Consider the following 27,977-nt stretch of genomic DNA (forward strand, 5'->3'; position numbering starts at 1 on the left):
TTATAGGAATTTTAATTCCTTAAATCTGAGTTTTTACAAGTAGCCTAATCCTTATGTACTTAGTTAACAAAGCTATTTCTTTGGGGGAGGGGAATTTTATAATTAAATGGGACAGGCTTTCTCTAACAGGCTCCTCTGTTTCTGCTCCTGAATGAAGGAATTTCATTGTGCCATAGTCTTAACTCTCTCTTCTCTTCTTTCCCTTGGTAATCCTGATTTTCACTTAACATTTTTCCTTAAGATGATTCCCATGTTTATATCTAGCCCATATCTACTGAGTTGATTGTAAGTACCCTTGGATTGAGATGCTTGATATAACCATGTGGATATTCTGCCAACACTTCAATTTCAGCGTCTACAATTGCCCTCCGCGTCTTTTCCAGTAGACTTCTGACCTCCTTCTTTCTGTTAATACTACCACTCTCTTAGTTACTGGGACTAGAAACTTAGAGATTGTCCCTCTGTCCCTTAGGCCTTATATCTTACCCTTTTCTGTATTCTGTCATTCTCACATCTTCCCCAGCCTTTTATTCCCATGGCATTCCATCTCAGTTTAAGCCTACTAAGTGTGTCCCTCTCTCTAGCCTGTCATTCATACTGACTCTGGTGACTCTTCCTATATTGCTTTCATTTTTGTCATTTCCCTACTCAGGTATCTTTAATAACTCCTCCTACTCACTAAAACTTTTCAACTGGCTCATACCGGCTTTCTAGCCTTTTTCTATATGAGTACTGTCCTCTTCACATACTAGTTTCTAGTCAAACTAAACTACTTGGCATTTCCAGAACACGCATTGTGCTTTTCCATCTTGGTGTTTTTTGCTGATAACACTCCATCCTCTTGAAACAGTATAGTCCTTTATCACTTATCAACTGGAATCCAAGTCATTCTTTATGTTCCCCGCTAATGTTTCATCTTACCTGAAAAGCCATTCTAGACTATCTTAGGCTGAAGAGAAACTTTTCCTTTCTGTATTCTTTTGTAGTTTGTCATATACCATATCTTTATCATGGTTTTGTCCCTTTCTCAATTGTAAATATTCTGAGAGCACAAAATTTATTTCAAAATTCTTACAATCTTTATAGCACCAAGAATAATGCATTGCACAAATATAAATTCTTATATTTGCTTGAGCATCTACTAAGCACATTTTGTGAAAGCACTTAAAATTGTGAAGGAGGCAGTCGATGGTAGAGAAGCGACTAGAGGCTGGGTGCAGTGTTACACGCCTGTCGTCCCAGTACTTTGAGAGTCTGAGGAAGGAAGATCACTTGGGGCCAGGGGTTCAAGACCAGTCTGGGCAACATAGTGAGACCCTGCCTCTGCCCCGCCCACACCAAAGTGAATATAATTTGAAACATGATGAAATAGGTTTTTTTTTTTTTTTTGAGACAGAGTCTTACTTTGTTACCCTGGGTAGAGTGCTGTGGCATGACAGCTCACAGCAACCTCCAGCTCTTGGGCTTAAGCAATTCTTTTGCCTCAGCCTCACAAATAACTGGGACTACAGGCACCTGCCACAATGCCTGGCTATTTTTGTTGCAGTTGTCACTGTTGTTTTAGCTGGCCTGGGCTGGATTTGAACCCACCAACTTCTTCTTTTTTAGAAACAAGAGTCTCACTTTGTCACCCTCGGTAGAGTACTATGGCGTCACAGCTCACAGCAACCCAGCTCACAGCAACCTCCAGCTCTTGCCTCAGCCTCCTGAGTAGCTGGGACTACAGGCCTCTGTTACAACTGGCTATTTTTTGTTGCAGTTTGGCTGGGGCTGGGTTCAAACCTGCCACCCTCGGTATATGGGGCTGGCGCCCTATTCACTGAGCCACAGGCGCTGCCCAGAACCCACCAACTTCTCTATATGTGGCTGGCGCCATAACCACTGTGCTACGGTGGCCGAGCTGAAATAAATATTATAACTAAATTACTTTTGGATCCTGGAGCAAGAAGAGGTTAGATAAATTATAATGAATAGCTACTGAATGTTCTCTGAAGGCTTAAGAATTTGTAGCTAGTAGAACAACCCAATTGAGTATTGGATCCAGCTAGCATGCATCTTTCTCAAATCAAGTTGACACTCTGTTCAGAGTGATACAACATTTTGATTTTTAGATTCAACTTTATAAAGATGATTGGCAGCTATATTTAACATTCCTGTGGTATGTGGTATGTTTTGTTTTTTTCTTCCAGTTTATTAGAGAAGACTTTCTCCATACTGGTACCTATATTCAACTTTTCTGTGGTATATATTTTTTGTTGCAGATGGTGTGGATGGAAAACAAGCTCGTAGAACCAATTCCAGCACTCCCTTAGGGGAACTTTTTGACCATGGCCTAGATAGTTGGTCATGTGTTTACTTTGTTGTGACTGTGTATTCCATCTTTGGACGAGGATCAACTGGTGTCAGTGTTTTTGTTCTTTATCTCTTGCTATGGGTAGTTTTGTTTTCTTTCATCCTGTCCCACTGGGAAAAGTATAACACAGGGATTCTTTTCCTGCCATGGGGATATGACATTAGCCAGGTGGTAAGTATGTGTTCTGTCTTAAATTTTCAACATTACCATAATATTTTTGTTAGTTTTTGTCATTTCTTCTTCACTGTCATGCTTTTTTGATTAGAACTTACGTGTGCTTTAAATTGTTTTATTTTTACTTATGGAAATGTCAAAAATATAAAAAAGTAGAGAGTATAGTATCATGAACTCTTTTTATTTTTTGAGACAGTGTCTTTGTCACACTTGGTAGAGTGCTCTGGCATCATAGCTCACAGCAACCTCAAACTTTTGGGCTCAAGCAATTCTCTTGCTTTACCCTCCCAAGTAGCTGGGACTACAGGCACCTGCCGCAACACCCTGCTATTTTTAGAGATGGAATCTCACTTTTGCTCAGGCTGGTCTCAAACCCATGAGCTCAGGGCCTCCTGTCTGGGCCTCCCAGAGTGCTAGAATTCCAGGGGTGAGCCACCATGCCTGGACCAGTATAATGAACTCTTTTTTTTTTTTTTTTTTTTGCAGTTTTTGGCCGGGGCTGGGTTTGAACCCACCACTTCCGGTATATGGGGCCGGCGCCCTACTCCTTGAGCCACAGGCGCTGCCCAGAACTCTTATGTAGCCATTACTTAGCTTTACCAAATAGCAACATGTAGCCAGTTTAATTTCATATTTATACTCCCTCAGCCTTCATCTCTGTTGTTTTTGAAGGAAATTCCTTATGTGATAAATACTTTATTTCTAAATAATAAGGACTTCTTTTAAAAGATAATCACAATACCATTATTGTGATAATGGTATTACAATACCATTATACCATAATTATACCAAAAAATTAACTATGTCTTAATGTTATTAAGTATTCCCTTGGACCGTTGATTTTATAAAGAGAGATGCGCATATGTAATTAAATTGTTGGCTTTTTGTCTTCATTGCTAGATTTTTAGTGAGTGGAGAGATTTCTTTACTCTTACTTTATTTAATAGGCTTGCAATTAACTCCCTGCTTTGGAATTCCAGTTTTTTGTGTTGCTATTTTGTCAGTTTGCACCTAAGCCTCCAGTAAAGAATTTGGAAGTTGGAATGTGTTTGTTGAGGAAAGTGGTTTGGTGGGCAAGTTGAATTATCTTACGACTTAACCAACTTTTGAAATGCCTTTAAAGTTCTCCATGAATTGCTAGAAATGTGTTTTTCAACTTTTTATCTCATGGTACACTTGAACCTATAGTTAAACTTCCATGCACATTTAAATTATGTTGCTTAAAAAAAGAGTAAAAAAATAATATACTTGCTGTGCTTTGAGCTTGTTTTGAAAATAATTGAATTAATGGTTTCGAAAAATTTTTGTGGTACACCTGAGATTCTCTCATAGTATACCAGTTGAAAATACTGGTGTAGAAGTTAGTTATTTTATAGCATTATTGGCTAACGAAACATTTTTAAAGGTAAGGAGACTAGCCACATACCAAATTTAAGCATACTTCTTGCTTTTACTAAAACTGTTTGATTAGACTTAATGCTGCATAAAGAATTGTTGATTTCTGATCTTTCTAGCTATTAATGCTACTATATTTTTTTGTCTGCCTTTTCCTTTCAGACCATTTCTTTTGTCTACATAGTGACTGCGGTTGTGGGAGTTGAGGCCTGGTATGAACCTTTCCTGTTTAATTTCTTATATAGAGACCTATTCACTGCAATGATTATTGGTAAGAAGTTCCATGTTGAAGCCTGTTTTAACCATCACTTTGTTATCAAAAGTCAATTAGGACAAATTTTGTCTTTTTGTTCTGTACCAAGCTGATTTCCTGTCAGAGGGAAATACCAAAATAGATCACACAAGCCTGGTAAAGTAACTATTGAGATTAATCTAGACTAGATGGGAGGACATTTGGTATAAATTTCATATTTATCTCAAAGTTGGAGATTATTAGTATGTGTGAAGTAGAATAGATGAAATAGAGATTATTTTATAATATATCCACTCTAAAATTAAGTCTATATTTCTCTAGATACCTTCCTTCTTATCTCACTGATGGTAGTTAGAGGTTTTTGCTAGTGGTAGTATTTCCCTTTTGATTTTAGCCTTTAGGGTAGTTTGACCAAGTACAGGAGAGCATTACTGGTATGGAAGGGAGGCAAAGAAGAAATTGAATCTGGGTGGTTATTTGGGGGCACAAGGAATGGCACTAAGTACCTTTGGAGAACTAAAAAGGCATACTTGTGGACTGTGTCCTGTGCTCTGTTCCCTTGTCTAAAAAACAATCCTGTTTCATGAACCTTGGTAATAGAATGAGAATCAGGTAAGACTTAGAAACTGTTCAGAAGACGAGTGGTTTGGGTCTTTTTCTGTGGCTTTGGATTGCACATGTTTTAGGAGCTCCTTGTAACCTACCAAATGTTCATATTATGGTACCTGTTTATTTACCTCGAAAAGGTTATATTTCTTTTACTACCACGTAGCGAATCTTTTGATTGAATCAGCTTGTCCCATGGCGGGTTTGCTGCATTTGTTTTAAACTTAAGTGTTACATTTATTTATTTATTTATTTTTGAGACAGAATCTCAAGCTGTTGCCCTGGGTAGAGTGCTGTGGCGACACAGCTCACAGCAACCTCAAATTCTTAGGCTTAAGCGATTCTCTTGCCTCAGCCTCCTAAGTAACTGGGACTACAAGCGCCTGCCACAATGCCCAGCTTTTTTTTTTTTTTTTTAGAGACAAAGTGTCACTTTATCACCCTGGGTAGAGTGCTGTGGTGTCATAGCTCATAGCAACCTCCAGTTCTTGGACTTAGGTGATTCTCTTGCCTCAGCCTCCTGAGTAGCTGGGACCACAGGTGCCCACCACAACTCCTGGATAGTTGTTGTTGCAGTTTGGCCGGGGCTGGGTTTGAACCCACCACCCTCGGTATATGGGGCAAGTGCCCTACTCACTGAGCCACAGGCGCTGCCCATGCCTGCCTATTTTCTCATTGTAGTTGTCATTGTTGTTTGGCAGGCTCAGTGTGGATTCGAACCTGCCAGCTCCAGTGTATGTGACTGGTGCCCTAGCCGCTGAGCTATAGGTGCCGAGCCCTTAAGTGTTAAATTTAAAGTTAACATAGTATCCCCTGACAAGTGATTGTTGTTAAGCTGGTACTTTTAATACATAATTTTCTATATAATTTATAAATTTCTTTTTTTTTTTTTGAGACAGAGTCTCAAAAAATATGTAACGCTTGTTAGAGTGCTTTGATGTCACAGCTCACAGCAACCTCAAACTCTTGGGCTTAAGTGATTCTCTTGCCTCAGCCTCCCAAGTAGCTGGGACTACAGGCACCTGCCACGATGCCTAGCTGTTTTTCTGTTGCACTTGTTGTTGTTTGGTAGGCCTGGGCCGGGTTCGAACCACCAGCCTCAGTGTGTATGGCTGGTGCTCTACCCACTGAGCAGCAGGCACTGCCTATAATTTATAAATTTATCTGAATTCTTCCTTCTGAAATAAAACCAAAACCTATGTTTCTATACAAATATATCAACTTTCTTGGTACTAAATTTGAACAGATACAAATAAATAAAAGGATAAAAGGAACTTAAGCATTAAGAGGTGGGGAACCAAGGCTGAATCATGTGGCCTTCTGGATCCTTGAGCACAGCCTTTAGACTGAAGACTGAATTTAAATTTTTCACAGACCACATCTTTTTTTTTTTTAAACAGTCTTAATATGTCGTCCTAGGTAGAGTGCTATGGCGTCACAGCTCATAGCAACCTCAGATTCTTGGGCTTAAGAGATTCTCTTGCCTCAGCCTCCTAAGTAGCTGGGACCACAGGCGCCTGCCAGAATGCCCTGCCATTTTTCTTTTGCAGTTGTGATTGTTGTTTTAGCTGGTCCGGGCTGGGTTGGAACCTACCAGCCTTGGTGCTTATGTCTGGTGCTGTAACCACTGTGCTGCAGGCGCCAAGCCAGACCACATCCTTTTAATAAAGGGGTTCTATGAAGTTTGTATTCAGTTTAGGAGCCATACTTGGGGATCTGGAGGCCCACTGTGGCCTTGAGGCTGGAGGTTCCCCAGTCTTAAGTGAGGAGAAGGATGATAATAAGGTTAGAAGTAGGTAGAGTGGCTTCTGTTTGCTATTATGTAGGGTTGTCCTCTTTGGGTATAGCAGATAGGCTGCCAAGCTAGAAAGCAAGATTCCCCCTCCTTTTTCCTTTTTATTGTGAAAAAAAGTGAACGTCTATATTCTTTATAATATTTCTACTTTTATATAATAAATCCCTGTCTACCATTATCCAGCTTCAACAGTTTTCAGTACCTTTGCCAATCTTGCCTGAAATGCACCACTACATTCTAACCCCTTGTTGTCTTATGATATATAGTTTGTTACACTTACCCACATATTTGTCATTTCTGCTATACTTCATTCCTTTTTGTTTATCTGAATTACAATATGGTGTTCTTTCCCAGAAGTTTGAAGGAATTCCTCTAGTGTTTTTTGTAGTGCAGATCTGATAGCAATACATTCTATTTTTACTTATGTGAAAATGTATTGGTTTTGCCTTAATTTTTTCTTTCATCATTTTGAACACGTCATTCTAATGTCCTCTGCTATCCATTGTTTCTAAGTCAGCTCATACATCATTGTCAGCGCTTTATATTTCTCTTGTTTTGAGATTCTGTTTATCTTTGGCTTTCAGAAGTTTGACTATGTGACTAGGTGTGATTTTCTTTGTGTTTGTCCTGCTTGGTATTAATTGAGCTTGTTGAATCTATTGGATATGTGAGTTAATATTTCTGACTAAGTGTTAGAAATTATCCGCCGGTTTATTTCTTCAGATTTTTTTTTTTGGCCTTTTTTTTTTTTTGGTGGTTTTTGGCCGGGGCCGGGTTTGAACCCACCACCTCTGGCATATGGGACCAGTGCCCTACTCCTTGAGCCACAGGTGCCGCCCTTTTTTGGCCTTTTTTTATTTCTAAGACTCCATTTACATGAATGTTATATGTGTTTGATATTTATTATCTTACAAAATTTCTGAGGCTTTATTAAGTTTTCTTTAATCTTTTTTCCCATTTTTGGTAGGAGATAATTTCTGCTCATCTATTTTTTTTTCTTTTGAGACAAGAGTCTCAAGCTGTTGCCCTAGATAGTGCTGTGGCATCACAGCTCATAGCAACCTCAAACTCTTGGGCTTAAGCAATTCTCTTGCCTTAGACTCCTAAGTAGCTGGGACTACAGGCGCCCACCACAATGCCAGGCTATTTTTTTGTTGTAGTTGTCATTGTTTTAGTTGGCCTGGGCCGGGTTTGAACCTGCCAGCCTGGGTGTATGTGGCCGGTACCCTAACCACTGAGCTATGGGTGCTGCCTCATCTATCTTTAAGTTCATTTCTTTTTCTTCTGCCATCTCCAATCTGCCGTTGGGCCCATCTTGTTACTGCAAGTTCAGTGCTTGTCCCCAAGGCTGAATCAGTGAGAATGAAGAACAAGGACAACTGGTTTGAGGAAAAGGAAAGAGAAGTTTATTAATTTTCTGGCAAAGGAGGGTGGTAGATTAGTGTCTTAAAAGACTGCCAATTCTGTCTTTTCAGTAGAAAAACAGGACTTTTTAAAAGGTTTTTTTTTTTCAGCAGTTGGGCTCAGGTCTAATTGACTGGTGGTATCACATGTTGTGGCTTGGGGCTATTTACTTTGTCTCCTATGATGACAATCTTGTGACCCTTGCACAATTTTGTTGAAGTATTTATCTTAAATACTAGAAAATAAATAGCAAAGAATATTTTTCTGCCCCTGTGATTACTGGCCTGGGGAAAGGAATGTAGGTTTTCATTTCCAAAGGAGCAGTAGTATGGGGGTTTAAAGAGATAACAGTTAAAATCTTGAGCTGCTGCCTTGGTGCCTTGGCTCAGTGGTTAGGGCACCAGCCACATACACCAGGGCTGGTGGGTTAGAAACTGGCCCGGGCCTACTAAACTGTGATAGAGAACTACAACAAAAAATAGCCAGGCATTGTGGCGGACACCTGTAGTCCCAGCTACTTGGGAGGCTGAGGCAAGAGAATCATTGAAGTCCAAGAATTTGAGGTTGCTGTGAGCTATGTCTCCCTGGCACTCTACCGAGGGCAACAAAGTGAGACTCTGTCTCAAAACAAAACAAAAAACCTTGAGTTGCTCTTTTTCAGACCTTTATTTCTTTAAGTTATTGTACTTTTCACCTCTAGAATTTCTATTTCTTTCTTTTTATACTTTCCATTTCTCTGTTGAGATTCTATCTGTTCATTCATTATTGGCATATTTTCCTTTAGTTCTTTGTTTTTGTTTTTTTTTCTTTAGTTCTTTGAACATTTAAAATAGCTGTTTCATATTCTATCTGCTAAGTTTTAACATCTGGGTCTACTTACAGTCAGTTTCTATGGACTGCTTTTTTCCCAATTTCTTTACATATCTAGGACTATTTTGGTGAAAGTTTAACTGGACATAGGTAGGTAATATTTGTAGAGACTTTGGAATCTATTCTGTTCTTAGGATTTATGGGGTTTTTGTTCTAATATGCATTTAATTTAGTTGGACTTAGAGTGAGCAATCTGTCCCTTTGTCGTATATAATAGTTGATGTCTCTGTTTAGTTATTTTTAGCTTTCACCTGCTGTTTTCTTAGCCTGGTGTCTGGGGAGTCCCCGTTGTGTCTATATAGCAGTGATTTTCAACTGGTGTGCTGTTAGAGGAGATAGGTGTGCCACGAAATTTTTTATTTTAATTTTTTTGCGGTTTTTGGCCGGGGCTGGATATGAACCCGCCCTGGCATCATAGCTCACAGCAACCTCAAACTCTTAGGCTCAAGCAATTCTCTTGCCTAAGCCTCTCCCAAGTTGCTGGGACTACAGGCACCCGTCACAACACCTGGCTATTTTTTTGTTGTAGTTGTCATCGTTATTTAGCCCCTGGCTGGGTTTGAACCTACCTGCCCTGGTGTATGTGACTGGTGCCACAGGGTCTCGCTCTTGCTCAGGCTGGTCTTGAACTCCTGAGCTCAAGCAATCCATCCTTCCAGAGTGCTGGGATTACAGGTGTGAGCCTGGCTCAAAATACTCTTTATATCACAGAATCATATATTGGGGTGAAATTTTCTGAACTCCACAAGTATGGGTAGGCAAGCCACAGAGTTGGAGTTGTTCCCAGTGTTTCAAGTGTAATTTCTGCCCGCCTTTTTCTGTTGGCTTCAGGTAGTAATTATATATATATATATATATAAATTTTTTTTTGTTTTTGAGATAGGGTCTTTCTCTGTCACCTGGACATCATGATAGATCACTGCAATCTTAAACTCTTGGGCTCAAGCAGTCTTTCTGCTTCAGCCTCCTGAGTAGCTGGGACTGTAGACAATTAACTGGGACTGCAGGCGTCTGTGCCAACATACCCAGCTAATTTTTCTATTTTTTGTAGAGACAGGGTCTTGTTCTTTCTCTGGCTGGTCTTAAACTCCTTTCCTGAAGCAATCCTCCTGCCTTGGCCTCCCCAAATGCTAGGATTACAGATGTGAGCCACTGCCCCTGGCCTGTCTGGTTTTTAATAATAATTTGTGAGAGGAATTTCACTGCCTCTTTAGGCTGTTGTAACTGGCATACTCCTCCCTAGATTATTTTAAAGCAAATCTCAGATGTCATTTTATTTCATTCATGAATACTCCATTGTGTATCTCTAAATGATAAGAATTTCTCTTTATTTATTTATTTATTTTGTTATTTTTATTTTATTTTATTTTTGAGACAGAGTCTCACTGTGTTGCCCTCTGTTGAGTGCCATGGCATCACAGCTCACAGGAACCTCCAACTCTTGGGCTTAAGCGATTCTCTTGCCTCAGCCTATTACCCTCTGTAGAGTGCTATGGCATCACAGCTCACAGAAACCTCCAACTCTTGGGCTTGAGCGATTCTCTTGCCTCAGCCTCCTAAGTAGCTGGGACTACAGGCTTCCACCACAAAACATGGCTGTTGTTTTGTTGAAGTTATCATTGTTGTTTGACAGGCCTGGGCTGGGTTCAAACCCGCTAGTCCCAGTGTATGTGGCCAGTGCCCTAGTCCCTGAGCTATAGGAGCCGAGCCAAGAATTTCTCTTTAAAAAAACACAGTTACAATGCTATTGCCACATTGTGTGGATGTACTTTTCCCAAAGTTTGTTGAACTAGTCCTCCCCCCCGTTGGCAGATATTTGAGTTATTTCCGGTCTTTTACTGTTATAAAAATTGCCACAGTGAATATTCTTATATATGTACTTTTCATATTTTTGCCAGGGTATTATGGAAGAGATCCCTATAAGTAGAAGTGCTAGTACAGGAAAAATGTGTGTAGTTTCACTAAACATTTTCATATTCCCCTTCATACGGGTTATGTGATTTTGTTTTTCCACCATCAGTGTATGAAAGTGCTTGTTTACTTAAAATTTCACCAACATAGTATGTTGTCAGACTTTTGAACTTTTTGCCAATTTGATAGGTAAGAAATATCTGTATTGTGTAATTTGAATTTTCATATTACAAATAAAGTTTTCTAGTGTTGAACTGTTTTTATTTCTTTTTCTGTATACTTTACATTTCTCTAGCTATTTTTTTCTGTAGAGTTGTTGGCTATTTCCTTTATTTTTAGAAACTCTTTATATATTAAGTATATTAAACCTTTATTTTGATAGAGATTATAATTTTCTGCCTATTGTGTATCTTTTAAACTTTTCTTAAGGTTACTTTTTTCTTGGTGTTTAACTGAAGTTCTTGTTTAATAAGTAAGCTGGAAATGAGAGGAACCAAAATATGTTTATGACCACATTATCCTTGGATCATCTGTCATTCCACTTGATACTTTTTAATGCCTTCTACTCTTGATTTTGCTATAGACATGAAGTTACCTATATTATCAAGTCTGAGTCTTCAATTATGGCAATATAGGTTGGCGTATCTATAGAGTTTAATAGCTAAATATTTAAAAATTAAGTACGGTAAGTACTATTTAGAGAAGAAAAAGAAGATGCAGGGTGGGCTTGGTGGCTCGTGCCTATAATCCCAGCATTTTGGGATTCTGAGGTGAGAGGATTGCTTGAGGCTAAGACAGCCTGGGCATCATAGCAAGACTCCATGTCTACAAAAGTTTTATATATATATATATATTTTTAGAGATGGGGGTCTCACTCTGGCTCAGGCTGGTATTGAACCTGTGAGCTCAGGCAGTCTACCCACCTCAGGGTCCCAAAGTGGTAGGATTATGGGTGTGAGCCACCGCGCCTGGCCAAAGATTATTTTTTTTAAAAGATTAGCTTGACATGGTGGCACATGCCTATGGTCCTAACTATTCAAGAGGCTGAGGTGGGAGCATCCCTTGAGCTCAGGAGTTTAAGGCTATAGTTTACTATGTTACACCACTGCACACCAGCCTGAGTGTCAGAGGGAGACTGTCTCAAAAAAGAAAGAAAGAAAGGATGCAGTTTTTATCTTTGGCAACCCAGGTAGAGCCCACGCTTTCTGCATGCTTACTCTACTTAAGATGAAGCTATTTCAAGATTTTCTTAAACTAAAGTTATATTTGGTAATAATTTCTTTAGTAGTTTGTCTCAGCCTGTTTCTAATATCTCAGAACAACAAATAATTCTGATTTAATTAATTTGGGCTTGGTCCCCCTCCAGTGCTTCCCAGCTTGACATGGAATAGGCTGTAAAAATTTCTGAGAACATTGAGGATATGAACTTTGTTTTCTTCCTTTCCCTCTAAAGTCTTTTAATTTGGGGAACTTTGTTCCAGTTTTTTCTTCTATTTTTAGCCAAATGTCTTAGGAATTGGTTCGAAGGAATTTTTTTTTTACCTTTGATCCTTAAGGTTATAGCTGGTTTGACTTTCAAGCCAAGTATAGTCAGTTACCAGGAGTCTGTAATAAACAAACTGGAGTCAATTTGTTGCATTACAATAAAACATCCAAATGAAATGTCCAGAAAGTTGCCAGATATATCACATTGGAATTTGAAAGAGATGGTAGAATAAGAGAATTTTAAAGATGCAAGGCCCACTGGAAGGTCATTTAACACATCCTCATTGTACATGTGGAATCTGAAGCTCAGAGAGGCTGTTGAATTTGCTTGAGCACATAACTAGATATTAGCGTTAAATGCTGTAAACTTGAGCTCTAAGAGAAGATTTTCTGAGGGAGAATGTTAAGTGCAGTGGAACACCCAGTGAGGAATACGCAGGAGGTAGACTTGCCAATAAAGGACACAAAATGAAATGGTTGGATGGCTAGCAGAGACTTTGGGGGGAATGGGATCATAAAGGCAAAGAAAGGGAAGAATTATAGTTAGTGGATAGTCAACCGAGTTATTTTACTTAGAAGTCAGGAATGAAAAAGCATTCTCAATCTGGTTATTAGGAAAGCATGGTAAATTTCAAGCACACAATTTAGCGAAATTGAAGGCAACAGAAATGTCTGGCAAATGATAGGACATAAAATGAGATAGTAGGTAGGGCAAGAGAATCAATGGTAGGGTTTCTTGGGAAGGCTATCCTTGTTTTTAGGTTTGAGGGGAAAGAATCAGTGTGCTTATGAGGGTAGAGAAAGGAGAAATTGAAAATGCCAGGGACGTAGAAATAGGTATAAATGGGAAGCAACAGGATCTGTTAATTATCCCTCTTCTGGTACCTCATACCTCACAGTGCAACTTCATGTATCTACCACCTACTGTTCCAAGTATCTTAACACATTATAACTCATTAAATTATTAAAACTCTGGGGTTGGCACTATTATCTCTATTTTATAAATGAGGAAACTGAGGCACTGAAAGGCTGACATGCCTAAAGTCACATTAGCAGTTGGTGATACAACCAAAATTGAAGCCTAGCCTGGTTCTTTGAGTCCTCTGAATTACCAAATTGTACTGTTGCTCTTCAGCTGTTTAGAAATGTATTAAATTTTATTACAGAAGTAAACATGAACCTGAAAATTATTGAGCCTAAAAGTATTGTGTATTTTGCATGGCTTCAATTACATTTATATATAATCACTTTTGAGTAATAATTCATAATAATTTCAGTGTTCTTCCATTTAGGTTGCGCATTATGTGTGACTCTTCCAATGAGTTTATTGAACTTTTTCAGGTAAGGTTTTTTTTTTTTTTTTGAATGGGCAAGAAATATGAAAATTTTTAGTGATTGTTATGTAGCTGAATTTAAAGATCTATTTTCCTTCTGGAGTCAGGACATTAGGACATTTTGAAAAGGTCATGAAACCTGTGCTTTGAATCTAGAATGAGGTTAGTATAATTTAATGTATTAGTGATGGCTAATGTAGTCAACTCAAACAGCACAAAGCTATAGCTCTTTTGTTATAGTTTTGGGCTCACCGCGCAGTCTTCCCATTTGTTTTCTCTTGTGAGTAAATGTATTCACCAGGAGGGATTCAAACTCTTGGGCTTAAGTGATTCTCTTGCCTTAGCCTCCCGAGTAGCTGGGACTACAGGCGCCCACCACAACGCCTGGCTATATTTTGGTTGTATTTGTCACTGTTGTTTGTCAGGCCTGGGCTGGATTCGAATATGCCAGGCTCCAGTGTATGTGGGTGGCCCCCTAGCTGCTGAGCTACAGGCACCGAGCCAGAAAACTTTTTTATACTTTCCACTTCATCCTTTAGTGCTCAGATGTGTCTGACAGAACGTTATTTGTGTCCAGCCAACGTCTATGAATTATTTATTGCAGCTGGTAGTCATTTATAGAAGCCATAAAATTTAAAGCTCTGAAGGCTGTAGAAATTACTTAAGTCATTTCCTTCTTATTTTATAATGATTTTCTGATTAAGCAACATGTTACCCAAGGCCATGTGATCAATGACAGAACCAGGACTGGAATTTGGGGCTCTGTTCAGATGAGCAAATATATATTGCATTATCTCCTATGTGCTTAGAGACCCAAAGATGTGTATGAGTAGTCTTTCATGTGAATTATATCTAAGTTCTCTATCACTTGGTATCAAAGTAGCCCTTGAGGTACTTTTCTCTTATTTCATGTTCATCTTATTTCCCTATTAAGATAAAACAAAGACCAAGTTTCATTCATCTGCCTATTCTTAACAGTGGATAGTTTGGTTTAATGGAAAAAAAAAAAATGGATTAGAAGCCCAAAGACTTCAGTTCTAATCCTGGTCCTGCCACTTGGTAGCAAGTTATGTAAATTTAAATTTAAATTCTTTTATCTTCACCCTATCTGTAAAATGGGGTTAATAATGTTGGTTCTGTCTATGCCATAGGATTAGTGTGAGTATAAAATAAGAGAAGAAATGTGGAAGTACTTTGGAAACAACATAGTACTATATAAGTTTTAAATGTAATAATGTTCTTTGTATTACTTGATTTTTTTTTCAGAAGCTATAAAAATAACACCTTGAAACACAATTCAGTCTATGAAGCTATGGTTCCCTTCTTTTCTCCATGTTTGCTATTCATTTTGTCTACAGCATGGATCCTCTGGTCGCCTTCAGATATTTTAGAGATACATCCTAGAATATTTTACTTTATGGTTGGAACAGCCTTTGCCAACATCACAGTAAGATTTTTTTTTCTTTTTATAAATCATCTCGTATCAGTAATATATGACAGAATTTGAGAATTTGACAATCTTATATAGTGTTAGAATAAGCAGATTTTAATTTAAAGATAACTTAATCAGAAATTTGAAAAAATATAAAACAAAAACTAAAATCCTTGGGCGGCGCCTGTGGCTCAGTCGGTAAGGCGCCGGCCCCATATACCGAGGGTGGCGGGTTCAAACCCGGCCCCGGCCAAACTGCAACCAAAAAATAGCCGGGCGTTGTGGCGGGCGCCTGTAGTCCCAGCTACTCGGGAGGCTGAGGCAAAAGAATCGCTTAAGCCCAGGAGTTGGAGGTTGCTGTGAGCTGTGTGAGGCCACGGCACTCTACCGAGGGCCATAAAGTGAGACTCTGTCTCCACAAAAAAAAAAAAAAAACAAAAACTAAAAACCTCAAAGACAGAACATGCTGAAAATTATTTTGCTCTTTGAAACCAGTAGGATTTATGGAGACTACAGCAGTATTTTGAAATGATGGTATACTTAAATTTTTTGTTTTGGTTGATTGCTGAAATTAAGTAATAATTGATAGAGTCCCTTTAGACTATAAAAATTATTAACAGTATAGCTGAAGTGGCTGCAAGACCTAATGATTAGGAAGCTTCAAAGGAATTTTTGAGAGAAAGCACACTTTTTAAAATCAGTTGATCTTTTTTTTTTTTGAGACAGAATCTCAAGCTGTCGCCTTGGGTAGAGTGAGAGCTATTGCGTCACAGCTCACAGCAACCTCAAACTCTTGGGCTCAAAAGATTCTCTTGCCTCATCCTCCCAACTAGCTGGGACTACAGGCGCCTGCCACAATGCCTGGCTATTTTTTGTTGTAGTTGTCATTATTGTTTTTAGCAGGCCTGGGCCGGGTTTGAACCCTTCAACCCCAGTGCATGTAGCTGGTACCCTAACCACAGAGCTACAGGCACCAAGCTGAGATGTTAATTTTGGCAATGTGACTGAATTAGAGGTAGCACTTCCTTATCTCTGCCATAAAGAAATTTAATTGTATGGGAGGCTATTTTGAATTTTTCCCCCCACATAGCATAGATTCTTTAAATTGGCCCTTTATTCAAATTGTTACCCAGTGGAAGAATGCCTTCTGTAGTGTCCTTGTTAAATCACCTTCCAGGCTTTTCTGACACACTGTCAGGGTACATGGGTTTGGGATTAGGGGCAGGGGTCTGGTTGGGCCCCAGATGTGTTGGGAGTTAACTGAGCTTAGATAATGTAAATGTGTTGGCTCAAATACTTGAATGCTTTTTTTTTGGGGGGGGGGGCGGGCAGAGTGTCACTGTGTCACCTTGGATAGAGTGCTGTGTCATCATAGCTCACAGCAACCTCAAACTCTTGGGCTTAAGTGATTCTCTTGCCTCAGCTTCCCAAGTAGCTGGGACTACAGGCACCCCCCACAATGCCTGGCTATTTTGTTGTTATTGTTGTTGTAGTTGTCATTGTTGTTTGACAGGCCTGGGCTGGGTTTGAACCTGCCAGCTCCAGCGTATGTGGCTGGTGCTCTAGCCACTGAGGTACAGGCCCTGAGCCTGCTTGAATGCTTTTTAAATGTTGAAATGACTAGTTTTGGAATTGCTTTCTTTGTTAATTAAACTTTTTTCTTTCTTTCTATTTTAAACTAACTTCAAGTGTCAGCTGATTGTTTGTCAAATGAGCAATACTCGGTGTCCAACTTTGAATTGGTTGCTGGCTCCTCTCTTCTTTGTTGTCGTGGGAGTAAACTCAGGATTTGCTGCTTCCGTTGAGAATGGGCTCCTGCATACATTAGCAGCTGCCTTTACTGTGGCCCACATCCATTATGGAGTACGAGTGGTGAGTAATCTAGAACGAAATTGGTTCCATTTGGTTCTCATAAATAGTGGAAAGGAGGCAGTGGAAAATTTCAAAAGAAAGTTACTGGCGATCTCGTGGCGCAATGGTAGCGTGTCTGACTCTAGAAAGTTACTTATTATACTAGTTGTAAGAATTTTGATATGGCCAGGCAAGGTGACTCATGCCTATAATCCTGGCACTCAGAGAGGCTGAGGTGGGTGGATTGCTTAAGCTCAGGAGTTGAGACCAGCCTAAGCTAGAGCGAGACCCCATCTCTAAAAATATCCAAGCATTATGTGGGCACTTGTAGTCCCAGCTACAAGGGAGGCTGAGACAAGAGGATGGCTTGAGTTCAGGATTTTGAGGTTGCTATGAGCTATGATTCCATGGCACTCTACCCAGGGCAATAGCGTGAGACTCTGTTTCAAAAAAAGAATAAGAATTTGGATACTATCTAAATTTTGGACAGTGTTTAAGTGATTTCAGTTACTGTTTCTGTAATGAATATATTAACTGCAAATGATTTTAAAGCTGGATAATTATTATGAAGAATTATAGGCTTAGCACCTGTGGCTCAAGCGTCTAAGACATCAGCCACATACACCTGAGCTGGCAGGTTCAAATCCAGCCCAGGCCAGCCAAACAACAATGACGGCTGCAACCAAAAAATAGCCAGGTGTTGTGGCAGGCACCTGTAGTCCCAGCTACTTGGGAGGTGGAGGCAGGAGAATCACTTGAGCCCAGGAGTTGGAGGTTGCTATGAACTGTGATGCCACGGCACTCTACCCAAGGTGACAGCTTGAGGCTCTGTCTCAAAAAAAAAAAAAGAATTATATATATGTAAGCCATTTTCTTGGTGAGTAGAATTGTAAACTGTTTTGTGCTTTTAATATGTGCAACCAGATAATCCTATTTGTTGATTATTTTCACTTCTTTATCTTTAGTGGCATTTTTATTGCTTATTAACATAATTTGAAAAGAAACCAAAATCAGTTTTGTAGTGATTCTTCCCTTCCCTTGTCCAGTTCTATAAGCAGTTGTAATAAGGGTGGTTAGAATTTCAGATGAAAGGAAGGCTTTTGTATTATTTGAGGTTTTACTTCATCAGTTATTCCTGAGCCCTCATCAATAAAAATAGTAAGGGGAAATGTAGAAGAAAATGAATTTAAGAAGTATTTTGAAAATCTTAATATTTTCTTCTAAAAAAAGAGGCTAGTTTTAGGATAAGTAGATGAATATACATAGAATGAAATTAGAACCATGTGGTTTATTTTCTTATTCTTCCTATTTTTAACATTCTTTTCTAATTATTTTATATATTTTGCCATGGTGTCGCAATTTTTTCTTTTTTTGTTTTTTTGAGACAGAGTCTCATTACGTTGCCCTCGGTAGAGTGCAGTGGCATCACAGCTCACAGCAACCTCAAATTCTTGGACTTAAGTAATTCTCTTGCCTCAGCCTCCCAAGTGGGACGACAGGCGCTAGCCACAGTGCCCGGCTATTTTTTGGTTGTTGGCCGGGGCTGGATTTGAACCCACCAGCTCCAGTGTATGTGTATGTGACTGGCACCCTAGCTGCTGAGCTACAGGGTCCAAGCTGCCATGGTCTTGTAATTAATGATTTTTTTTTGTTTTTTTTGAGACAGAGCCTCAAGTTGTTGCCCTGGGTAGAGTGCTGTAGCATCACAGCTCTAACTCCTGGGCTTAAGCGATTCTCATGCCTCAGCCTCCCAAGTAAGCTGAGACTACAGGCACCTGCCACAAAGCCCGGCTATATTTTTTTTGGTTGTAGTTGTAGTTGTCATTGTTGTTTGGCAGGCCCGGGCTGGATTCAAACCCGCCAGCTCAGGTATATGTGACTGGTGCCTTAGCCGCTTGAGCTGCAGGTGCCGAGCCAGTAATTAAGGAGTTTTAATTGCTATACAATATCCCACCAGGGAGATTACTTAATTACCTTATTTATTTAATCACAACTCAATCATTTTATTTATTTATTTATTTTTTTGAGACAGAGTCTTAAGCTGTCGCCCTGGGTAGAGTGCTGTAGCATAACAGCTCACAGCAACCTCCAACTCCTGGGCTTAAGTGATTCTCATGCCTCAGCCTCCCAAGTAGCTGGGACTACAGGCACCCACCACAACACCCAGCCAATTTTTCTTTTTTCTTTTGCAGTTTTAAGCCGGGACTGAGTTTGAAACTGCCACCTCCAGCATACGGGGCCGGCACCCTATTTCTTTGAGCCACAGGTGCCGCCCACGCCCAGCTATTTTTTTTTTGGTTGTACTTGTCATTGTTGTTTGGCAGGCCTGGGCTGGATTCAAACCTGCCAGCTCAGGTATATGTAGCTGCTTGAGCTACAGGCGCCGAGCCAGTAATTAATGATTTTTAATTGCTATACAATATCCCACCAGGGAGATTACTTAATTACCTTATTTATTTAATCACAACTCAATCATTTTATTTATTTATTTTTTTGAGACAGAGTCTTAGGCTGTCGCCCTGGGTAGAGTGCTATGGCATCACTGCTCACAGCAACCTCCAACTCTTGGGCTTAAGCGGTTCTCATGCCTCAGCCTCCCTTCAAGTAGCTGGGACTATAGGCACCTGCCACAATGCCCGGCTGTTTCTTTTTCTTATCTTTCTTTCTTTTTTATTTTTGTTGTAGTTGTCATTGTTGTTTGGTGGGCCCAGGCTGGATTTGAACCTGCCAGCTCCTGTGTTTGTGGCTGGAGCCCTAGCCACTTGAACTATAGGTGCTGAGCCAACTCAATCATTTTAATCATTTGTTGTTTTCACATTTTTACCATTGTAAACAACCTGGAATAATATTTTTTTCTTTTATTTGTTTTATTTTTTGAGGAGAATTTCATAGCTGTGGGGTTGTGAAAGGGTATTCATTCCTTTTTTTTTTTTTTGGCTCTTAAAATACTTCTATTTGGTATGCTTGTTTTGGAGCCTACCACTTCAAAGCATACCACAGCAGGGTTTGAAAGGAATACTGCTGTGAATCATTTTGAGAAACAAAATTTGTCTACTTCTGTATTTATCATACACATTTTTAAAATGGGGGAATAGCTATCATGCTTGATAATAACTTTATACTTTGCAAATGTTGCTGAATTTAGGCGTTCTTCCCTTGTATTTCTCTTATTTGTTAGAAGAAAACAGATGAAATTTATAGACAAAAACAGTGATGAATCTGGTGAATTGTGACATAGACAAGTTTTTTGTTTTTTTTTTTTGAGACCAAGTCTCATTTCATCGCCCTGGGTCAACAGCGTCATCATAGTTCACAGAAATCTCAAACCCCTGGGCTCACGCGATCCTTCTTGCCTCAGCCTCCCGAGTAGCTGGGACTACAGGTGTGCACCACCTAGCTTGGCTGAATTTTCTGTTTTTTTGTAGAGAGAAGGTCTTGCTATGTTGTTCAGGCTGGTCTTGAATTCCTGGCCTCAAGTGATCCTTCTGCCTTGGCTTCCCAGAGTGCCAGGGTCATAGGCATGAGCCACTGTACCTAGCATTTTATACTATTTCAGCAGGATTGGGGATGATTACCTAGAAATGTTTCAACAAGCCACAGTATTGAGCCTAACTATAAATATAATTATTTGATCTGGATGTTATAAATTAGCTAATCTGATAATTTTTCAGTAGATGTGGATATGGATAGGAATTTGTATGCAGTGGTGTCCAGGCTGTGGGCCTGGGACCCAAGCAATATTATTTAAGGGTTTGGATTATTTGTTTTGCTTATCTGTGGTGTTGGGTATTATGAAAATTACGCATAGGGCGGCGCCTGTGGCTCAGTCGGTAAGGCGCCAGCCCCATATACCGAGGGTGACGGGTTCAAACCCGGCCCCGGCCAAACTGCAACCAAAAAATAGCCGGACGTTGTGGCGGGCGCCTGTAGTCCCAGCTACTCGGGAGGCTGAGGCAAGAGAATCGCTTAAGCCCAGGAGTTGGAGGTTGCTGTGAGCTGTGTGAGGCCACGGCACTCTACCGAGGGCCATAAAGTGAGACCCTGTCTCTACAAAAAAAAAGAAAAAAAAAAAAAAAAAAAAAAAGAAAATTACGCATAGACCTTTGTTTTTGCTAGTCAGCTTTTTTTTTTTTGTAGAGACAGAGTCTCACTTTATCGCCCTTGGTGGAGTGCCGTGGCATCACACAGCTCACAGCAACCTCCAGTTCCTGGGCTTAGGCGATTCTCTTGCCTCAGCCTCCCACGTAGCTGGGATTACAGGCACTTGCCACAACGCCTGGCTATTGTTTTTGTTGCAGTTCGGCCGGGGCTGGGTTTGAACCCACCACCCTCGGTATATGGGGCCGGCGCCGTCCTCACTTAGCCATAGGCGCCGCCCGCTAGTCAGCTTTTGTTAGTGTTTCTATATTTTCTAATGGGCGGCAGAAAAGAAAAAAAGCTGGACATCCCTGAGAGAGGATTCTGGAAAGACTAGATTTTGAAGTTAGGCCCAGATTCAAGTTCTAACTCTCCCAGGTAGTTCTAATAGTCCCAATTTGCTATCTAGCTCTGTAACTATCCTAATGCAGAACAACCTCTTTAGTATTTCTGATAATTTTTGCTGTGTCAGTAAATAGTTGTCTCTAGGGGGCAAATTCTGTATTTTTTTTTTTAATAATAAGGCATGTATTTGTTACTGTCTGATGTTGTGGTTTCCCATAGGTAAAGCAGCTAAGCAGCCATTTTCAGATTTATCCCTTCTCTTTGAAGAAACCAAACTCAGATTGACTAGGAATGGAAGAAAAGAATATTGGCCTGTAATCTACAGAAAGAAGTACTGTAAATATAGATGCTTGTAAATATTTCATCCATCACCATTGAACTAAACTGATCTGCTTGACAGACATGGGATCTCAGTACATGTGGTACTTGGACAGCAGGAATGACACATATGATCTGGACTTGTGGAATTTTAGACCTACTAAGTTCCAGCTTTTTTTTTTCTTTTATAAAACCACATGACATTTTGGTTAAGCACAATGTACATTAGACCAGCAAAATGTTCCTAGTGATTTTAGCTTCATGAATTCCTACAGATTTAAAGATACTTTGTTTTTATTTTTAAAACTCCAAAATTGGCTTAGGACCACTGATAACACTCGGAAAACCCCAACATGTTGGTTCTTTGTAACAGGAGGAATACCAATAGCCCAAATCTAACATAGGGAAAAGATAAAAAGCAAATCACCTTCAGCAAGAGGTGCCAATGATTATGAAACAATATGTAATTGCCAAATACTGGTTGCTCTTTCCGGTGAGAATGCCTTTTGTCCTTACATGTTAAGAGAGCTACTGTATAATTGGATTCTCTTGTATTCTGCCTCTCTTTTTTGTGGAGCAGATCCTGATAAATGGTTTAATTTTCTTTTGAAGAGAAATATTCTGCTGAGACTTAGTGGAGAATGAGTTGAGTTGTAATTATTGGGATGGTTTATTGTTTCGATGTGGCATTTTCCCCCCACTCAGCTGCAGGCTGCTGAAATTTGGTGCCTGTGAGCTACAATCCTAAGAATGCTTGTGATAGTCCCAATCTTAGGATAGTTACTTGTGAGTAATGCAGATAAAAGTACATTATAAGAGAAATTTAAATTGTCGTTAGGAATCTCATGAGCTTCACTATGACCATAAGTAGTTTTATGATTCATTTGTCTGTCAGTCTTTTGTTCTTTTCCTCTCTGTCTTTTTAGGGGTTGGGTTACTGTGTTTTTTACTTCATACAGGATATAGCAGAGAGAAATCACCTCTCTCCCAACCTTCCCATTTCTCCACTTGAAGAAAACTTTTGATATATGCCTTACTGCGTACATACTCCCTTCACTATGACTTGGAGTAATTTCTGAGGTTTACTGACAAACATAGAAAAATCCCTTTATCTTTAATGTGGTTGTTTTATAAATCACATCTTTTTATGACGTGGACATTTTCTTCTATTTCTTTTTGACTTTGTCTTCATTTAATTTGGTGGTGGTGAAATTTACTTGCTGATTTTCTTTTATTTTTCACTAAGTGAAGTTTGTGCTTGAATGAAGAGTGTATCTTAAACCCTTTTTTTTGGACAGGTTGCACTTGGATAAAATAGGCACCACTGTGTTGATATGTAATTAAATTCATAACCATTATTTATCTATGAATGTGACCATCGTTAAATTTTGTGTATTCCTTTGTTGAATTTCAGTCTGCTGCTTTGTAAAAAATAACTAATTGATATATCATTTTTTTAAAGAAAATTGTAAATTCTAATCATTGTCATTCAGGTTATTAGAAATGAGCCCAGGAGCTAGCTCATGGTTCTGTACTAATTTTTTAAAAATTGTAAAGATTGAGGTATCTTTGATGACTTTCTCTGAGACAAAAATGAACAGTGAAAATAAGTGAGAAATTGATGCAGGAAAATGTGAATAGTGTTTTCATGTTTGTTAATAAATTGCCATCATGGGGTCAGAGAATGAAACAATTAAATGACAGTAACTATTTTTTATATACCTTGTTCTGTGTGAGCTGTAAAATTGAACTGGATAAAATGTTAATTTGGGATGGGGAAAAAAGATTTGCTTTAAGGTAATTATTTTACAGTTTTGTTGACCTTGTATACAAGAATGAGATCAATCTGTATTATATAAGAAAAGAACTGATAAATATTTATAAAATGACAAATTTGAACCATAGGCTTTCTTCACCTTGTATAGTACAGTAAAAAATAACCTTTACTTCTGGGATTGAGGGGCTTTTTTACTTCAAAATTTTTGCCCTCCTTTCATTGCATTAAGTTTATCTGAAAATTGTTTTGTGCCTATACTTAATAACATATTTCCCTAAGGTGGTAAGGAATCATGCCATAGTCAGTGTTATTGACATTGTGAGATAAAAGAAAGGTGACCACCAATAAGGGAAGAGTGAAACTGAGCAGTTAACTGTTTCAGAATACTGTTGACTTGAAAAGCAGTGGTGTGCTGCTGGATCTCGTCCTTGTTTTAGCTTAGCAGCCTGAAAGCGCATGTTGAAAGGTCCCAGTTACTGAATGGAGCAGGAGGAGTAGCTCTGTGCATTATGTCATGCCAATTACTGTAACATTCCCAAAGCATAAAAGGCCTCTGTATGATATTTTGGGTGAGTTTACACCCCAGCCTTTCTCCCCAGGATACATTGAGCTGCCTTTAGGGGAGCAAAGCTGTGGTCAGGGGCTTTCGTGCATGTTTTCTGTACTTTCAGAATAGGGTGCCTTAGCCAGGCCAGAGGTTTGCATGGTGTTTCAGCTAACCAAAGTGAACACACACCTGTGAGAAGTGTCTTTCCAGGTTATGGTTTGAAAAATGTTCTTTCTGGCTTGTCAGAAAATAATTCCCCTATATTTGAGTGGGAGCATGAGATAGAAAGATTTAAAATACTTAGAGTATGCTGATGCTGCCTTTTGCCTTTAATGATATTCATGGTCTTAGTACAATGTATAGTTTGAAATTGCCACAGTTCAAAGTTTCATTCTTCCACAAATGCATAATATAGTAGTTTATGGGTTTTAGCCTTAAGGGTAAAAGAGTAAATAACTTCCAACAAACTAAATATTCTTCATTTGCCTCTTAATATCATGATTAAAATACTTTTAATTTTAATTTTGAAAAGAAAGCTAATTGCTGATTATGGTCTAGGACATTATAATGCTAATATTAACATTTCATTTATTCTAATATAGAAATTTGGAGAAAGAGGGGAGTATATGTCTGGAGTTACCCAGTCCTAAGTAGATAGCAAGAGAGTATTGATTATGACATGAAGCCTGGACATTGGGGAAATTTATAGAGGAAATGCATAGTATCCACTTCAAAGGGATGAGGGGACCACCTTAATACCTTATGAATTTGAAAGTTACCCAAGGGTTCAGTTTCAAAGACTTGTTTTATTATGTAGTCAGTCAAAAAAAACATTTGAAAGTACCTTGTTTCCAAAACAGACTTTAACTCTATGACCTATGGAGAATAAAAAAAGACAATCTGAAGGTATTTTAATCAAATCAAATCAAATATTTTCCCCTTTATATTTTAACTAGAAGCTTATTTCTAATTCTTCCTCTTCTTTCTTCACCTGAGTTTCCTCTTTTCTAGTCACCAACCAGGAGAAGGACAGCCTACCCAAGTGTTGCTCTGTTGCCCCTGGATCTTGTCACATTTACATCTCCTTGATTGCCTTAGATATCTTGACTAGTCAAGAACTGGGAATGTGCCAGAGGGAACAAAGGAAAGTTGATGGGTTGGAACTTTTTGACTTTGGGTTTCCCAAAAGCAAAAAACAGGTACTGGAATCTTTGGTTGTATTGATGCCTGTGTGCCGAATGGCCTTACCTTCATTAAGCACTCTATAGGAAGTTTGTGAAGTCAGCCCAGAATTTTTTTTTGTCTCACAAGGTGTCTTTGCAAGGCAGCATGCCTTTTTTTGAACACCCTGTGGGTGAATAACCTTACTAAGTTAGCTGCCAGTATAGAACCTTCCAGGAAGAATTTTAACTAGTATGCTATGCTCGAAGCACTTTGAAATGTACATTTAAAATAATGGTTTTAATAATAAAATAATGTTGAGTTAATCACTGTGGAACTTGAAATTGTGATGCCCTGACCATTTTAGGAAGCTAATGCAAGTTTCTGATTTTCCTTTATTAATTATGTACCCTATGTGATTTGTATATTTTAGTTTTTATCTTTGACAATGGTACAAATGACTTGACATCCTGGCAGGCAGTTACTTTAGGGTATATGATAAATTATAGTTGTTTAACTTTTCCAGAGAAAATGGTGATACCCTTCTTACTTGCATGGAGCCATGGGAATTGAATTTGTTGGCTAATTCATTTCTAGTGTTTCTATAAGCAAAATAAATGTAATCTTTTTAACCTGCATGCTAGTACTGCTTTACTCTTTAATAAATAAATAGTAATCTAGCTGTTTTTTTTTTGAAAGTAGGAATCTGCTCTTTATACAGTCAGAGCTAAAAAAGTGACTTAATATTTAAGGTAACAAAAGTTTTGTCATTCATAGCCCTCTCACGAGTAGCCTGAGCAAGATGGTTATGTTGCATTTGGTCAGAAAGGCCAGGTTCTTACAATTGGAAAGTGCTACATGGCCTGATGGTAGAATATTTGAATAAGCGCTTTTCTTTCTAGAAAAATCCAGTTGGATACAACAGAAGGATTGTTCTGGTCTTCCGCAGACCATTGTCTTATTCTATAGGGAACCATTCTCAAAAAGCCAGGCTAAATCAGAGTAGAGCTGTTTTTGTAAAGCATGCATAGCCAATCATGGCCATCGAGTATACCTTACTGCTACATCAGAATTAGATAGAATACTCGTTTTGGCAGTGCATATACTAAAAGCTGAAATTAGAGACAGTATTGAAGACACCAACTATTGCTAAATGGTGTGGATGTCATCATCTCTTTGTCTAAGATCTTCTCTTGAGCATTTTCATGGGTAACAATTAAAATTATTGATTTCTGGTTTTTATTAAAACACATGAGTTCATGTTCATCATGAATTCTAGAGTCTGATATTCTTTTTTTTGGTAGATCCCGATATTCTTGATTAGCACTTTTTAATATCTAAAGAGTAGGTTCTTGATTTTTAATACTAAGCAGGTTACAGAAGGATCCTCTTTTAGTTTGTAAGGTCTGTGATTGCTACATTCTATAAATTTGTTTCACTTACTATTATCATTCAGTATCAGACTTTGAGTTTAATAATAACTGCTAATAGAGACTACTCACAATATTTAACTTTTTTTGGAGATCACTTAACCTCATTATAGCAACCATTTCAGGAGAAGTGTAATGATTTGCTCATTTCAAAATGTGCCAAGAAAGCAGAATTCAGTATTGAACTCCAAATTTCAATTTTTCTTAACAGTAGCATATTCTCTGGGTAAACGCAAAGGCAATGATAATTGCCAAGGTACGAACTCCCTGCTGCCCACCTTTCCCCCTCCCCACCATCTAGCGTAGTACATTAAATTTGTAGTCAGTTGTAGAAAGAGAAACAGATACTTTTCTGACTAAAGTTTCATGCCCTGTGACTAAGAATAGGTGGCAGGAATCATGGCTGTATCAATTATTGAGTTGTTTAGCTTGGTCCTGTTGCGGTTGGCTTTCAGTAGGGTTCTGAAACAAGAGGGCGGTGTCATCCCTTCTCGGGTACCTAGAAACAACACCACTTGAACAACTAGAAGATGTTCACTACAAGTAGAATATATTAAAAGAGGAAGATGAAAAAAGCATAAAATGTTCTTTTTCCTTCTCAAGTAGTTTATTTGAACATATTAGTAAATGGTCTATCTAGGACTTGCTGTGTTCATAGTAAACAATGTAGCATTTATTTTATCTGGTTATATGTGCTATGTGTGTATATACATATTTTATATGTACACATATATTCCCTGCATATGTATGTATATTCTCATATGTATGTGCAGTCTACTCTTGATTATCAGCAAAATGGTCAACCCTTATCTGACTTGTTTTTTCATGTGGACTTAGTCTACCTGTGGCCCATAACTCTGAAGCCTCTTCCTGGCCTGGAGCCACACCCTTTCCTTCTTCCAGTTCTTCTTAGTCCTTGAGAAAAAGTCCTTTAAATATGTCACTTTCCATTCTCCTTAACCAGGGATTGTGTGAGCCAGAAAGATAAGAGTTCAGAAAGATGGCTGCTCCCATGAAGGTTGAGGCTTCGGCTTGATGGGGGAGAACTCCAACACTTGCAGAAAGGGAGCTTCACAACTTGCTTAAATGACTTAGCTGGAATATTGTGACCTCTCAAATAATGTGATATGCTAATAGAGTATGCCAGTGTATTTCAGTGTTGTTTTTGCACTATCTGTATTACTGTTCCACATTGCTAACCCAAATAATCAAGACCTGACTGTTTCTTGCCACTGGATTCTGGAAGCCTTGCCCTTTCAACTGGATTTGTGTTTATTTCTGCTGCTGTGAAACCCAAAAGTAATGCAGTAGGTTTTAATTTAAAATTGTTTAATCTATTATTGATAAGTATTTATTGTAACAAAAGTAAAAGAGTAAATAATTTTTAAATCCTTTTAAT

At 38.8% G+C, this 27,977-nt stretch overlaps 1 protein-coding gene across 1 annotated transcript in view; it reads left to right on the plus strand.

Annotated features, from left to right (window-relative positions):
* Positions 1 to 27,974, plus strand: part of SELENOI (selenoprotein I) — a 56,137-nt gene extending 28,163 nt beyond the window's left edge. The window contains exons 5-10 of the mRNA XM_053588073.1: positions 2,262 to 2,524; positions 4,085 to 4,193; positions 13,539 to 13,587; positions 14,847 to 15,027; positions 16,702 to 16,884; positions 21,565 to 27,974. Coding sequence (XP_053444048.1) covers positions 2,262 to 2,524; positions 4,085 to 4,193; positions 13,539 to 13,587; positions 14,847 to 15,027; positions 16,702 to 16,884; positions 21,565 to 21,663 — 884 coding nt within the window. The 3' untranslated portion in view covers positions 21,664 to 27,974. The remainder of the gene's footprint in view (positions 1 to 2,261; positions 2,525 to 4,084; positions 4,194 to 13,538; positions 13,588 to 14,846; positions 15,028 to 16,701; positions 16,885 to 21,564) is intronic.
* The last annotated feature ends 3 nt before the right edge of the window (positions 27,975 to 27,977 follow it).

The sequence above is a fragment of the Nycticebus coucang genome, chromosome 4 (genome assembly GCF_027406575.1).
Source record: "Nycticebus coucang isolate mNycCou1 chromosome 4, mNycCou1.pri, whole genome shotgun sequence".
NCBI lineage: Eukaryota > Metazoa > Chordata > Mammalia > Primates > Lorisidae > Nycticebus > Nycticebus coucang.